Raw genomic sequence first — 17,060 nt, forward strand, 5'->3', positions numbered from 1 at the left:
TGTCTTTATTTTTAGAGCTGCTCTGCAGAATTTCTCTCATATTTAAAGAAATGTGTGTCTGTTATTTTGCGGTTTATTACTTTGAAGCAGCTTTGAAACTGTATTGTATACAGCATAAATGTCACTTGTATGTGGGTGCAGTGACAGGCAGTTGTTGAGTGTGATGTGTGGTTCTTTGCTTTATGTGTGGGTGAAAAGAATTGAGAATGATGAGGTCTTGGCAAACCTTGTTCCTACAGGTTTTTTTTTTTTTCTTTTCTTCTTTTTTTTTTTAATTCAGTTTAACATGATGGGCATTCATCCAGACATTAATACTTATCAGATATGCAGTGATTCATGAGGATGCCTAGTGATTAGAGGTGACGATAACTGATTTGATGTAAATGGTAAATTAAAGTGCAAAGTACAGAGCCCTGTGGCACTCCAGTGGGCATTTCCCGTAGGGACAGGCAGAAACCTTTGCATGGGCAAGCAAGTTATATTGTTTTAAGGAAAATTAAAACTAGTTTTATTTTATTTTGATATTACTATTAAAAATAATGTTTGTTTTAATGGATGTTTAGCTTTTGGATTGATTTTTTTTAATTTGATTTAGTGTTTCAAAGTATTTCTGTCACATCTTCTCCTATGTTTTGGCTTCAAAATATCTGTGAGCTTCCTTTTTGGCCATTATATTCCATTTTGGGCTCTTTAGATTGCACAAAATATGACCCACAAATGAGCATGAACCCTGAAGCAAAACATCTCAAATGACTAGCGCAGTGGGAGGCTGCTCATAAAACACTTCCACACAATCAAACACACACCCATACACACACGCTGGCAGGCATCTTGTCTCAAATCTCTTGGATCAAATCATTCTTGAATGCTAAGCAGCACAGTCTGTTGTTTTGTTGTCCATGTTGCCAAGCGACCATCAGCTAGTCAAAGGCTGAGAGAAAAGACAAATCCCAAAAGAAAACGAGACGTGGTGGAGGGCAGGAAATTGTGAGTTTTTAAGAGCCAAACTCTGGTGTTTCTTTGTAGACCAAGGTGCAGTGTTTGTGAAGGCAAAATGTGGGACACAAGGTCTCTCGAGAAGATGGTGAACAGGACGACTCTAAGCACACAGAGAGTGCTCCACACACACATTCTGGGTGAGTGTAGCCTTAAAACATATGTCTCTTTAAGCCATCATTAGTTCGTACCAGATCACATCTAGGATGTGACATTCTCTGCCTTGGACAACTAGAGCAAAGCACAGAGCAATCAGTGCAATCAACCTCCCCACATCCAGCCTAATGACTCTGGCATTACTACTGCAATGTCTGCTGGACTTTTGTCTCACATATAAAGAAATGTACAAATAGAGGTCAGAAAATATATATACTCACCCAAAGGAAAGTCTACTTGCTTAGAAGCTGCTATTTTATAACTCAAAGACATTTTACTCAAAGGAATATTTCAGCCAAAAATTAGAATTCTATTGAGCCTCAACTTGGATGACTTTGTTGTTCAACAGCAAAACAACAGTGGACCCCATTGACTTTCATTGTGTGAATGGAAATTTTTTTTTTTCAACAAAATATGTTCTTTAATTTTTCATAAAAGAAAGAAAATCGTGCAGGTCTGGAATGATGTGACACTTTATTTCTGGGTGAACTGTCCCTATAATACAGTTTTTGGTTAAGTTTCCTTTATGTATTAACTGTGACTGTGTTTTTTCTTCTAAAATTCATTAAATTAAAAGTATACACAAATAGTCCAGTTTTTGTCATTGCGTGTATAGAACTGTACTGTAAATGAATGTGGACAGAAATTCTCACATTCTTTAGTCTTGTAAGAACTTGATGAGAAATATTTGGAAAAATCTCATTAGATTGCTGACTTTGGTAACTTGGCAAATCTGAGCACAGTCTGAAACTTTTCTTTCTGAAACTCTATAAAGGAGGGGTCTAGAAGTGGGTCTTTGTCCACAGGAGGAACATGTGGAAAGACTTACACCAAAGTTTTCATTTGCTCTCCATTAAATCTTGTCAGTGTCCAAGATAAACGAGTGAGATATTATAGATAACATTTATAGTTTTTCTTTCCTATGTGCATCTGAGACATTTCCTCATGTGACATGCATACGAGCTTTCATTTATAACATATAATATTTAACAGCCATATGTAATTTTTACGATTATGATCAGTTGCCACCTGTTTCAACCACTGACTCCCATGCCAAAACCACTTCTTTCAGAACTAGGAGAACAGTTATGTCCATGGTCATCTTCCCGTGTTAGAACAGACGACCACATAAAACTGGCTCCGAGCTTGGTCAATCCACGGCCTGCGATTGAACGAGAGCAGCCTGATGTCCCCCCCATGGAGGAATTTAAGCAGCTGGCGGAGAAGGAGAAACATGCTGCCCTTAAACTCCAAGAGGAGGTGAATATTTGCAATCCTCGAGTGAACCATGTTGAAAAAGTAATTAATACAGACACATTAGACTGTAACACAACTGGAATTCAAAAATCCATATTTCAGTCTCCAGGGGAGCAGTTCGGAGAGATTTTATTAGGACTTGATTAAAACTTTCTGATAAAAAGAGTCAGCTTCTTATTCAACTTCTTTTTCCGTGTCCAGCAGCATAATCTTCAACTTCTCTCCTCGTTGCATCCGAGTGTCAGATTTTATGAATGATCCGGTTACTACTCCAATGCCAGTATCAGTCAAAGCTTTGCCATTGTGTCAGAGAAATGAGAAGAGCTTTTGTAATGGGATGTAACTGCTTGTGTAATTGCTCTCCAGGGAAAGCAAGCAACAGCCAAACTCAGAGATGACTCTCCTCTTCAAAAGCCCAGTACAGTTGCACTGCCAACACTGCTGATCCATCTTTTGCTTTCTCTCCCTCCCTAACGCCCGCTGTCTCCTTGTGCTCTCTCTACCTCTCCATCTCCCACTTTCCGGTTTCACCCCAACATCTTCATCTACTCTACTTCTCTCCCTTTTTCAATTCATCCTCCTCTGTCCTCCCCATTTACTTTAATCCCTTTCCCTCTGTTGCCTTGCTGTTCTCCATCACTTCTTCCCCAGAGTCTGCAGGCCTGGTTTCAAGAGGCCCTGCAAGCCAGGGACAGGCTGGAGGCTGAAATGAGGCGAGAGCTCCAGGTCGAGCTGCAGGCCCAGTTCAGAGCTCAATTTGAAGACCTGATGGAGGAAGACAAGGTCCAAGCCGTAAGGGAGGCCTGCAGGAAGCTACAAGACCAGCTGCACAAAGAAGCAGAGGAGACCAGAGAGAAAATAATACACACTGTACGAGAAGAGACACAGGTGGGATGCTTGCTTCACACAATAGGTAAATCAGATAAACCTACATTGGGGTGACCATCTTTAAGGTGGTTCTCTCATGCCGGGTATCCCTTACATGATTTTAGACCAACTGATGCTCATTCATGTGAGCAATGATCGCATAGTCTCAATTATAGTATAATGTGTGACCCCCAGTTGCTGATTTGATGTGTAATGAGCAAATCACAGAAACTTCAGGATAAACAGTTGTGTAGGCTAGTGTGATGTCTAGTAGGTTACTTTGAAAATCGTGAAGTGTATACCCTGCATAAGCTCAACAGCCAATCAGAATAATCTCTCTTACCGGGTGCTCAACCATGATTCAATATTTAATTGGCCTAAAAACCCCAGCAACCACGCAGAACCACTGGTATAATAGTAGTAGCCTAAGTTAAGCATGGCCAACATCCACTTCTTCTTCAGACCATGTATATAGTTACATGTTAATATAAATATAAGATATAGAAAAAAAAATTGCTGGATAATGTACAATCAGTTGATTTAATAAGTAATAAGGACTGGCAGCTATAACATTATTCCACTTACCCTTTAAATAAATAAATACGTGGACATTGTTCAAAACAATCGGGTTAACAACTAGATGAACACTAACAATAATGTATTAGTATTAAAACTGAATTTGATGTTGATTTTCAATGGGAGACATGAGGAAAGCAGCCAAATGTAGATGGTTTTGCTGGCGGTCTGCAAGCATGTTTGTGCACACAAAATACTGCCGCATTCGCGAGAAGTTGGGTCGAACTTAAAAGTTATCACAGATCATTTCACTGACTTGGATTATATGGCTGAGAATTGAGAAGACAATATTTTTTTCATTCATTGATTTTCCATCCCCTCAAAAATCACATGAAGAAATGAATGCATGTGCTTGCACGAGCTGGTTTGCCAGGTAAAAACAAGTGCAAAAAATAATCAACTAAATTATGTGACATGATAAACTATAAGTCATACACCATACAAAATAAAGTAGCATATTTTATTTAATTCCAAGGAAACTGTAAATAATGAATAACATTATGCGTGGGCCATAGTGAAAATTTGCATCAGGTTCTGTTGTATGCAAATCAGACACAACACAATGAATAATAGTTAACAGTTAAGCGACTACTGATTTGTTTTAACTAATACATCAACTATGCAAATAGTTGAAGAAACAACATTTGCAAAGTTTAAAACCTAAGCAATCAGAATCAAGTAGAGTTGTGAGTCATTCACCTTGCTCATTTCCTTCCTCTGCCTGTGTCAGGAGTGTGTGAGGAGGTGTGTGCGGGATGCTGAGAGAAGTATTCGTGAGGAGTGTGACATGGAGGCAGAAAGAGAGAAACAGGCCCTACAGGACAGACATGAAGAGAAGATATCTAAGCTACAAAACTGGTAAAAATACACATGAAACTCTCCTGCGCACCCCAGCTTCATGTTGTGATGCATCTCAGCTATTCTCTTTCTCCTTCCCGCCTTTTGTAAATTTCATAAATTTTCTCTCTTTGTATCTCTCTACCTTCTCCCTTTTCCACTAGAATCCTAGATTTGATAGATTTTGTTGTCGTCATCAACACCGCTTCTCCACGAATTTTCCTTCTTTTTTTGTTTTGTGTGTGTTCCAGGATACAGCAGCTGCAGGACAGTCTGGAGCAGGCCTGCAGGGAGCGCAGTCAGTATGAAGCAGAGTTTAAGGTCAGCCCTTATAATGAGGTCATCGTGAATAAATGAACAGCTTTGAAAAGGGACCCGCTCAAATCCAGGATCTGCAACACCTTGCAACAAAATGACGGCATAACAGAACTTTCTCTTTTCCCATGCCAGCACAATCCTCCGACATTTGGTTCTTATTAAGCTTAGTTTGTTTCTCCCCATGAGTCTGTGTTCCTCCTTGCCTTAATAGACAACAGTATTGACATTTGACTCTTTGCTTGAGGACGTTTCCATCTTTGGTCATTATGATGATCCACCTGTCAAACTAATTGCACCTGTTGAACTAAAACTGAATCAGCATGTTTGTGTGCTTCCTTCTCTCTTTCTGTCTTTCAGAAGGTGCAGGCCAGCTACAAGCTGTTTGTGGACCTGACTGATTCCTCCCTCCACTCTGATTACCTCTTAAAGCTGCGCAGACTGGGGAGAGAGCCAGGTTTCATGGACACTGCTTCACAGACTGATGAGATCACCTCCTAATTTGTGATGGCAGTGTGTACACTGTCTGAGTATGACATGTCATAGCAGTCAAAGCAGTGTCCTACGCTACACGCTGTACTTTGTCTAAAACCATTTGAAACGGATAAATGATAAAAGATTGTGGCATCTAAAATATACTTTCATTAATACATTTATCTTAACAAAGTATTTTTTTTAGTAATGAAACATGTCAACTCTTTCATAATAAATAAAATATGTATATACATTTTTGCAGTGTTGCAAGATAAAATCTAGTAGTAAGACTATGTTGAACTAGTTGGTTTATCAATCACATTTTTATAAATAATTCTGCATATTTAAAACCCTATTAGTCTTATTTTGCATTATAGTGTAGTGATTGACACTACTGATGAACAACAACATATTAAATATGTAATATTTTCCTGGAGCAGCTTACATATTGTTAATGTTAGTCATATTTTAATTACATTAACATGCATTGTGTGTAATGTTACTCACTGATCCAAATGAACAGTATACTAGACATTTTAACTAGAAAACTGTTGCACGAAAAAACAGCAAGATTCCATAATGACAAATAGGCATGCATATTAAAGGTAAAAAAATCTAATAAAAAAATTATTGGGGCTGTTGCTACAAGCCTCAATAATTTTTTTTTATTAAATTACCTCGTTTACTAGACGTTTGCTAGTCGTTAAAAAACCTAGATATTTAGCAACTACTCTGCTTTAAATACAATTTTTTAAAATGCCATTCGAAATCTTTTGATGAATTAAGACAGTAGTAAAATTTTAAAAGAAATGTGACATGAATGGATGGATGGATAAAATGAACTGATTTAGCGTTTCTAACTGTTATATTAATATTACATACAATTACATTAATATTAGTATATAAAATTGATATGGATGTCCAAAAGGGCGTCGAGATTTGCAGCGTGCTGTCTGTAAAGAGATACTTCAGCGCTGGGTGTCAGTGTAGGCAAGGTTTTACTCCTTGGGTCCCATCAGCCGCACTTAAGTAAATAATACACTTCTAAATTGTAGTTGTAATAGACAAGCATAAAAACACAATTAATTACCGATTTCTCACATAGCTACGCAGAGCGCTGAAAATCATTCCAGTTTCAATTGGACGGTAGAGATATTTATTAAACAAACTCTTTATCTGCTGCATATCTTACTAAGCTTTTCATTAGTGTCGTTACCACCAGCATGAAATGTTATTACATGCACCGTTAGCAGTGCATGCACTGGGGGCGCTGTAGCGCCGTAAGCCGTCGCTTCTGAAAGCACAGGGCTGATCGGTGTGATCGGGTGCCGGGGATCACGATCATCATCATATCAAACCGAGAAAGAAGCAGTCACAAAAAAGACGTGCTCTGAGACTGTTATTATTTATTTATGGATATAGAGAATCCTTTAGAGCGTGGGGAAATATGTTTACATGGTATATGTATGTGTTCGTGACTGGCGTGATTTAAGCTAATAGCACCTCTACATGCGGAAAAACAAATCCCCCAAAGAAAAATCCGCTCCGTTAGTGCGCACTCCAGCCGGAAGATGGGATTTTTCTTATTCGAGCGCGCACAACCTCCCCATTCCCCCTCTATGTTTCCCCTCCGCCTCTTCTCTCTCTCTCTCTCTCTCTTTCTCTTTCTCTCTCACAACGCACTCAGTCTGTCAGTGTGCACCGAGCGTTAGGAACACTAGTCTCACTAGTCGGGTTTGCAGCCAGAGACAGAGAGAGAGAGAGAGACATCGAGAGAATCCAAGCAGGACAGGCGAGAGATGATCTATCTGACTTGCCACATCCGAGCATATTCTCAAATACCCTGCAACCGAGACCCATGATTAAGGATTGCAATATTTTTTCCACCCTGGAAAATCTGGCAATAATTTTGTCAGTCCCGGCACATTTTCTAAATGTATCCATTTGAGATGTCTGTTTTTCATTTGCATTAATTAGTTTCGTGTTGCTATTTTTTTTTTTGCTAATTATCTGGAATGTTTGTTGCCCGCCTCAATATTTCAAGTGCATACGGAATTATTGCCATCTCGGAGTCAAGCAGGAGAATTTAATTGGAGAACTGGAGGAGAGAAAGAGAAGCAGCGAGATCTGTCCAGCATCAACATGTTCTTCTGAAGAGGCGAGCACAAGCTCATTCCAAACCATCATCCATCTACAATCACATTCGTCGGGGGAAAAAAAACAGAATGAAGCGGGAGTGAAAGGGAAATGGAAAAGATAGGTTCAGTCTAGTTCAGTAAGCATAACGAAATACTGGAAAAGTAAACTCCTGCAGGGAAAAAAATTGCAGCAAAACGGCTGTGGGAATTGATATTGTGGCGGAGTTTTGTCCACGAGCTATTTTTCCCAAAATACGTTTTTTTGTGGAGTTCTTTACATAGATCCATATAGACGGCATCTTTGTTCAATCTATCCTCCCGTGCGTGTGTTTTAATAGATATGCTATCCATGCAGGCTCCCAAAACACGTTGTTCCTGATCACACTGACGGATTCACCTGCAGCACACACGCTTTGTTCCGAGTCCAGAGATCTCCAGCCTCTGGGAGAGTATCCCACACAGCTTTGATGGGAGTACATAGACGGAATTCGGGATTTCAGATGGCGAGTCGGGGTTGTGAAAATGGATTGAGAATTCTCCTGATATTCTTAGTGGATTTACTCGGGATCACGGCGACCAACATGGAGCCCATCTACTGGAATTCCGTGAACAAAAGGTAAGAGCCGCAACTAAAGGCATCGGGCACGGCGTTTATTCCCCGTTTATTTAAGATGAGCTTTGCGTTGGAAACACCTCGTGTTTTCGCACAAGTCGTTGGAGGACGGCTTTGAAACGTCTCTCGCAGGGGGAAAGAAAGCTGTTAAGCGCTATTACGCAGACAAGCCCCTTAGTGGATAACCACGAGTGTGTGCAGAAGTTTCGAGCATCAATGTCGCCAGACTAATAAGTGCCACATTTGAGGAATTTTACGACAACAGCCGCCAGTTATTGACGCTGCACTGTTTCACTGCCTCTCCTTTAGATACGCTCCAGTTAGATTGGCATGAATTTTAGTTGCACAACACCAAGTATTTTTCCGTCTTAATGCCATTTAAACAATGCAACCTTTGTAAATCGTTCTTGCTTCAACTTGTGAGAACGCGTAGAAGCCATCAGAGCTGTTTTAGTCACCAGCTTAACTTCTGTCATGACAGCTGTTAAACAAAACAGACTGTAAACTTTAGATTTCGTCGACACCTATTTACACCGGCCATATAAAAATGTTTAGGCTACATGAATTCAAAACCATCTGCACTTGTATTTATAGGCTACCTGACAACTCTGTAAAATACAACTCGAACTTTGAACGAAACTGAAATGTATCCTTAACTAGAAGCGTGAAGGAACAGCACCGTAAGCTACTCCTTGGGGACTTTTATTAGTTACCAACTTATCTGCTGTTATGACAGGAGTTAAATAAAAAAAATAGTCAACACCTTCCACTGGACTAGTTAACGTGGAAGCACCTGAAGTGAAAAGTTTCACACGCAAGTGTTAAGTTTGTAACTTACAATGGTCAATCCTAGTGCCATTTCACGCTGCAAAATATATTACTCCAGTCACGGAGGTGACACGATTTTCTCTGCGGCAGGAAGGGATAGTGGGTAGCCTATTTTACGGCTAGATTTATCGTTGAATATATCTGTTAATAAGGGGGAGGTTTCTGCAACCCAGCAACTGTGAATTCATTTAGTGAGGAGCAAAAGAAACCCATGCAAACGGCGTGTCCGGCGCATAAACGACGATTTATGGCCGAGTAGACCCCTTTCTTTCTTTCGTCCTTCTGTCATTACTGAGCTTGTTTAAATGGACACCCGGCGTCGTGGGAGCACTTGTGTGCCCGGTCTAAATCGGTATGTGGGTTATGAGGGGCTATTAGTGGTGCCACGAGCTCTTGAAAGACGAATAGGTTTTTAATGTGTCCATGTGGCGCATATACCGGGCTCTGCGCTTCAACAGATGCTGCCGGGGGGGATGGAGGGGGTTTATTCTGTCCCAGTGGCCGCTGGCAGACGCTCCTAATGAGGGTTCTTGTTGGTGTTGCTTGTGTTAATCGAGCAGGGGTTTGTGGGGACATCGTTTGAAACGGGAGCGCGCGCGGCTGAGAGGCATGACCGTGACCGCGCGTTGTCTGCTTGACCTTTACCTGGGAGTGAGAGAAGCAACACCGCTGACAATCGTTTTTAACTGATGCAATCACTTGTAATCAATGTATGTCGATCAGCAGTGAGCAATGGTTTTCACACAGATTCTTCACACTTTAAATGATCCTAATTCACTTATTTTCCAAATGGGAAACGCTCACAATTAAGGGGGGACTCTCATTTTGTTGAAACTGTACATTGCAGTCAGTGTTCATTTTACAGATAAATATGTAAGTAACCTTTCACAAAAAATGAAAAAGAAAATGTATTACTTTTAATGGACAGTCAGTTGAATTGGCAAATGAAGCATGGTTAATGGCTCACAATATCAAAGTGGCCATATAATGGCAGGTTAATTTGGCCGCAAATTCTGCCTTACATGCACTATACATTAGGCTACATGGACTGTTTGCTTGTATTAACCACTTAATTATTATTGTGTCACATGGTAGCTTGAACACTGTAATGTAAAGTCTGGTCTCTTTCCGTACAAACCACATACATAAACATAGCGTCTCCATATTCATTATTTGATTTGAAAATATGTGCAGAGTAAATTTAGCTGCTTACACAGACACGCACTTACAAGACATCTGCACCCTGTAGTTTTGCTCCAGGCTACAGGAGTCTGCACAGTTCACTCTAAAAGTAGCTGTACGCAGGTTACATTGTTGGCAGTGCTGTATATTTAATAGGGATCAGTGAACCTCTGCTCCTCAGTGCTTTGAAGATGAGGTCCTGCACTTGTAGAATGTTTTATTCACCCGTTCAGTCCCATCACTCCCTCCATCACTACTACTACTCCATCTCACCCTCTCATGATGGTGCTGCCACTCTCCTCACTGGGTGAAATTAGAAACATGTGTAACCATCAGAGGAACGAAGGAGGAGTAGAGAAGTGATGGGAGGAAAGAGGGACCGGGAGGCGAGGGATGAACAGCGGGGCACATCCTTAAATGTACAGAAATCAATATCTTCTAAGCCATGAATGTCAGTTTGAGTTAGGCTTAAGAAAATGCAAGTCCAGCACAAAGATCACCTTGAAATTGTCTGCTTAGGGTAAAAAATCTATAAAGGAAAAATTGTGTTTGTTTAACAGTTTAATGTAATTCCTGGAATGTATATTTAATTAAGGGGGCGTTCATGAAAAATGGTTTCTTGAGACTGAAAAGGCATGAAACTGGAGGGCTTTTTTGTGTACAGTTACAGTAATGGTGTTTCTCAGTGAGCCAGCTTTGTCTGGGAAGCGTCCTTCACCTTCTGACATTCACACCCGATACTTTGTATACACATAAGAAAGACAGTGCGTTTGTGTGTCCTTGGTACCCGGCTCTTTCTGGATGAGCAAACACATCTCTGACTGATGTTCTGAAGGGTCAGTTAGGGCTGTGTAATTCTCACAATTGACTATGTTAAGATGTGGATTGGGTAATTTGATCCCAAACGGTTACTAACGGTTCAGAAGGCTTCCATGTTCTTCTAAATCACTGTGCCTTTCAGTAATTGCATTTCAGAGATTCAGATCCAGCTCAAACATGTGGTTTCTGATAATGAATTCAGACGAGCGAATGTGGGTAACTGTAAGGATTTGTGTGTTACCATAAATGGGTCTGTGTGTGTATGCGTGGTGGGCCTTTTGTATCAGCGCTCGCTCTCAAAGAAATATGTTACCCCCACTGGATTTTTAATAATTAATTTATCGCAGGCTAATTGGGCTTGGATAAAAGCGCTAGCTAACTGATCTCAAGGCTTAAGATGAGGCAAAGTACGAGGGAAATTTTGGAGGGATGTCATTGGGAGAAGGGATTAGAATAGAGACACTCTCAATAGGTCACTGACATACATGGTTGTGTGCAGAAAGTCCTAATTCGTAACGTAAGTCGCCTTGCATAAACATCTGCTAAATGAATGTAAATGTAGAAACAAACATAGAAAGTTTTTTTATTTTTTATTTTTTTTTTTTTACATGCAAATGGATTAGAGGATTGAATCTGCGTTAATTTGCTAAACTGAGTAGATCCATTTAAGCTTCCTGACTGGATTCAACTCTTTTGCGCAAGGGAAATTTGTTTTAGGGTTGATTTTGGTTAGTCATTGTAAAAAAAAACAAAAAAAAAAACATTATAACAATATATGTTTTCTCCTCTTTTAGATAGCTAAGTAAACAAGTGCGTGTATGTGTATATTAGATAGCATTAAAGTGTGTTAAATAGCATTTGAGCTCTTATATAGCGTCTGCTCAGGACCCTGCAGTGGGAAATGGGGAAAATTGTGAGTGTTTGTGTGTGTGGTGCTGGGTCTGCTAGAGGCTTTACGAGCTCTCAGCAACAGGAGCTGTGAAAATGGCTCTCAGCTGATGTGGCAGAATAACTGCAGCCTGCCTGCAGACCAGACACACACACACACACACACACACACACACAAACAAGGCAATATAATGAGGAAACAAAGGCGCCTTCCCTGTGGAGACAGCCAGAAGTGTGTTCAGGGGCTGTGTGATGCAAATATAAGGAACACATTTTCACACAAACACACTTCTGTGTGCCGAAATACATCCAGACGTTTGTGGGGTATTAATTTAAACTATTTAGAAATAATTGAAAGGACGTAAATCATCGCACACACTGTTTGATTATTAAACTCATGCTAACAGGCAGGGAACAGTCTGTTCCCGAGAGCGGGCCCCCAGGGGACCCCGGGCCTCCTAAACCCCTGCAGAATGGTATGAGTGTGTGTGTGGTGTGTGTGTGTGGTCTCGCTCTGAACATCCCTCATCACTCTGTGTTTGTTTGAATCATTGTATTTGTGTGTGCAGGTATGTGATGACAGTTCTCGGAAACTGGGCCTCCTCACTTAAGCCATATTCACGAGTTCACATCTAAGTATATTTAATACAGTAAGGTTATGTGTATTTGGCGTGCTGTCCGGGTGGAGGGCTCCGAGCTCGGGATGTGGCCCGAACCCAGAGTTCTCCCCCCGGTTGTGGTAAGAGTAGATGGATCTATAAGTGAGGAGAAATGGGGTGGAGGAGGGATGCTGAAAACTGTCAATGAACAGAGTTCTGCTGTTATTTATACCTTGTCATGAGTTGATTACTGATTGGTCTCCACTTGTGTTAATCAGGTTAATGAACTGCGACTGCTCCTCCCGAACTTTGTTATAAAACATCATATATTAGAACGCAGACCGAATATGAAACAGGGAATAAGTTCAGCTCAATTTCTGCTGTCTTCCTTGTGTTTTTCCTTTTCTTTTTCTTTTTTTTATTGTAATAAAGCTGATCAAGGTCTGCATCCACCTGCTGCTACAGATGTTAAGACCTTCACTTCTGTTTTCACTCTCTTTCTTTCTTGGCTAATTCCACTCACAGATTTAAAGGGTCACATGAGCGTTGGACAGGAGGCTTTCTGTGTATTTGGTTAGTTCTCACACAGACTAATCAGGATCATCTTCTCCTGCTGCCATAAGATCCAGCCTGGGTCAAAGACACACGCACATACACATACCATCAGGTCTGGATTTGGCTATTGAGACAGGGAAGTCCTTTTTTCTTTCTTTCTTACTTTTTACTTTCTAGCTTTCCTTCTTTCTTTCTTTCTTTCTTTCTTTCTTTCTTTCTTTCTTGTTGAGTTTTTAAAAACAAAAAGTGACATGACATTCAGCCAAGTATGGTGACCCATACTCAGAATTCATGCTCTGCATTTAACCCATCCAAAGTGCACACACACACACACACCATGAACACACACACACCATGAACACACACCCAGAGCAGTGGGCAGCCATTTATGCTGCAGCGCCCAGGGAGCAGTTGGGGTTCGATGCCTTGCTCAATGGCACCTCAGTCGTGGTATTGCCGGCCCGAGATTCAAATCCACAACCCTAGGGTTAGGAGTCAAACTTTCTAACCACTGGGCCACAACTTCCCCTAAATTTAAGTTAAGTTTTAATGTGATATACTGTTTTCAGTTAGTAGAATGTTTTTGATAATGTTTTTCCTTTTTTAAAGCATTTAACAGGAATCACAGGAATAAATTACATATTAAATATACATTCAAATAGAAAACAGTTCCAGTTTTTTAATTGGAAAAACAATTCACAAATATTACTTTTTATTGTCTTTTTGATCAAAGAAATGTAGCCCTTAGTGATCCCAAAATTATGACCCTAATATTTTTAATAGTATAGTATACATTGAAAGAGGCATACAAGCCATATTTACAGTCCAATATGGACATTTTTGACTCTTGGCCTTTAAGTAACATTCTAGCAACTGCATAGCAACACCCTGGCAACTACTGACCACACCATAGCATCATTAGAAGCTTTTTCTTGTTGATTAGATGAATTGTAAACGTAATTAGCCTGAGGAAAACCACTTTTTTCCTATAGATTAGCCCATGTCACCCGGGCCCACTTTAATCGACTTCCGCTGCCTCTCTGTCTGCCTTGATCTGCCTTGATCTAAAGGTCATAGGGCTAAAATCTGTGTGAGATAGCACCGTTTACTCTATAGACTGCAGCTTTGAAGTGTTTCTCTAGTGGTCAATATCATAGGTGGTCAATATTAATCAGAGGATACAGGCGGTTTGAAGTTAGTTTGGCCTGTACACTGTGATTAAGATATCCCTGTCTGTCTGTTCTGGGGTCGGTCTCTGGGTCAGTAGTGGGGTCAGTGTCACTGCTCAGGCTGTAGGTGACTGATTTCGGAGCTGTAAATGAGAGACAGACCCATGGAGCCAGACTTCATTTGCATCGTCATCTCTACAGTTAAGAACACAAAAAGTCAGAAGACAGGAGAGGAACAGCAGTTATCAACGGAAACTGTGTTATCTGCAGTTGTATTCAAAGAGTGTGCAATGTGCAAACCATTCCTGTCCTCCGCGGCGTCTGATTGTGCTGTTGTAGTGATGTGTTGTTTGATTTTGAATGTGGCCCCTATGATTTGTGTTAATGCCTTTGCTAAAAATACAGTGTGTGTGTGTGTATTAGGATCTCTAAAGCCTCTTTCTTTATGAAGTCCTCTTGACCAGTTGAGAAAAACTGAAATATATCAGGAACAAATATGGGTTTGTAGGTAGGGCCAAGGGCATATGTTTACTTACTAGCATTCAAAATTTATTTATTTATTTATTTTTTTACTTTTATTCAGAAAGAATGCATTAAAGTCTTTTATATTATTACAAAATATTTTTTCAAATAAATACTGTTATTTTGAACTTTCTATTCATCAAAGAATCCTGAAAAAAGGTTGGTTTCAACAAGTATTAAATTGCATTTCATCATTGATAATTATACAAATATTTCTTGAGCACCAAATCAGCATATTAGAATGATTTCTGGAAGATAATTTCTGGAAGACTGTAGTAATGATGCTGAAAATTCAGCTCTGCCATCACAGGAATTAATGACATTTTAATATATATATATATATATATATATATATATATATATATACGCACACTTCAAAAGTTTGGGGTCAGTAAGATTTTTATGTTATTGAAATAAGTCTCTTATGGTCACCAAAGCTGAATTTATTTGATAAAAAAAAAAAAAAAAGTAAAAGCAGCAATATTTTGAAATATTATTCCATTTTAAAATTGTAATTATATATATATATATATATATATATATATATATATATATATATATATATATATATATAAATATATATATATATATATATTTCTTACTTTCTATTTTATAAATCAGACACATGAACAACATTTACAAAAATAGCCCCCCCCCCCTCCCCGCCCGCTACTCTAGAGTAATCAGTTGATTTATCTGTAAGTTCTTGAGTAGACAAAATGACCAAAATGTCCTTGCTTGTGTGTTTGTGTGACAGTTTGTAATTGTCAGTTAGGGGGCCATGGGTTTGACGTGACCTACTTACAGAGTGTGAGAGATGGTCAATGGATCACGACCCTGAAGACTTCCTGCCTCACACACATACAGTCTTCCCTTCTAGAAAACAGAACGCAGCACTCACACTTGGTGACAGCGCTAGGGCTGCGTTCCAGCCTAATGAGAACTCATGGCCCTCCCACGGCTCCTCTGCACACTTCAGCTTGAAGAATCCGTCATGTTAGGAAACATAAACCAGTCCCACCAGCAGTGCTGTTTCCTGCTATTGTCACTGATCACTTTTGACATGGAAAAAACAAATGATGGAGACTATAATTACTACCGTCAACAGTTGTAATCAGTTCTGAATCAGTTCCCTTAAAGGAAAAATGAACATTCTGTCATCAATTACTCACCCTCATGCCGCTAAACCCTTATGAGACTTATATCTTCATGGAGCACCCAAGGAGTTTATTCCAGAATTTCAAGAGTGCTCTTTTAAAAGGGATGCATGATATATCCGTACAAGTTATAAGCTAATATTAGAAGTGATAAGGCTTTGATTGATATTGAATATATTCATTAGATTTGAAAATCTTCCGTTTCAGTTTTGAGTGTTTTTTTGTTTGTTTGTTTTTCCTAATTGTTATATTTAATAATTTTGTTATTTGTAATATAGTAATACTATGTATATGCCATTGTTAATATTTAATTTTCAGCTTGTAATTAACCATAATTTTAATATCGGTGCATTCCTATTCTTTTTCATGATTAGCTTTGAGGCGGTTGTATGATTTATTTAAGTTTTTAGGAATTTATTTTTAATATTTCGTGTTTTTATGTTTGATTTTACTAGTTGTTCTGTTTAATAATTTTCAGATTTTTATAAATTAATGCTACGCTGTTTTGTTTATTTAATTTTCACCTCCTTATTATAAGCCAGAATTTAAATTTTGGTGCATTCCTACTCTTTTTAATAATGAGATTTGACACTTTTCTTAGACTCCATACAATTAAAACAATACAAAATGTTACACACTATCTTTGAACCTTGAAAAATGTAAGTCTTAATGTGCTGAAAATGCACTAAACATCTCATAATAGCACTTAAAGACGTGTTGCAGCACGGTTTTACAACAGTAATGAGAATAAATTACATTTAATATCATTGATGTCAAACCTGATGTGATATGTCTTGACATAAACTGAATGAGAGCGTAACTGAGATTTAAGAACTGAGATTTAAGAACTGAGATTTAAGAATTGCACTAGATGGAAAGATTTGGATCTGGAGATGAAATAGCCACAATATGAATTACTTGTATGATTCTTTTTGTCCTGTTAAAAGTTTGGCAGCCCTTAATTTATTATAAAATAAGGTTTTCAGCATTTCACTTAATTTCTTATTTTGTGTTTCACAGAAGAAAGAATGTCACAGAGGTTTAGAATGACATTAAGTACATTCATTTCATTTTTGAGTGAACTTCCTTTAAATTTGAAACGTATGCATCCT

The 17,060-nt window shown here is 39.1% G+C and overlaps 2 protein-coding genes across 2 annotated transcripts in view; both read left to right on the forward strand.

Annotated features, from left to right (window-relative positions):
- Nucleotides 1–544: 544 nt before the first annotated feature.
- On the forward strand, nucleotides 545–5,927 carry si:dkey-111f13.5 (protein Hook homolog 2). Its single transcript, XM_059502578.1, has 6 exons — nucleotides 545–1,136; nucleotides 2,225–2,412; nucleotides 3,061–3,297; nucleotides 4,583–4,710; nucleotides 4,941–5,010; nucleotides 5,365–5,927. The coding sequence occupies exons 1-6, from the start codon at nucleotides 1,055–1,057 to the stop codon at nucleotides 5,503–5,505; spliced, it is 846 nt and encodes a 281-aa protein (XP_059358561.1). The 5' UTR covers nucleotides 545–1,054; the 3' UTR covers nucleotides 5,506–5,927.
- Nucleotides 5,928–7,768: 1,841 nt separating this feature from the next.
- The window catches only part of LOC132103133 (ephrin-B3-like), a 63,202-nt gene continuing 53,910 nt past the window's right edge, over nucleotides 7,769–17,060 (forward strand). The window contains exon 1 of the mRNA XM_059507978.1: nucleotides 7,769–8,232. Coding sequence (XP_059363961.1) covers nucleotides 8,084–8,232 — 149 coding nt within the window. The 5' untranslated portion in view covers nucleotides 7,769–8,083. The remainder of the gene's footprint in view (nucleotides 8,233–17,060) is intronic.

Source organism: Carassius carassius, chromosome 2 (assembly GCF_963082965.1).
Source record: "Carassius carassius chromosome 2, fCarCar2.1, whole genome shotgun sequence".
NCBI classification, from domain to species: Eukaryota; Metazoa; Chordata; class Actinopteri; order Cypriniformes; family Cyprinidae; genus Carassius; species Carassius carassius.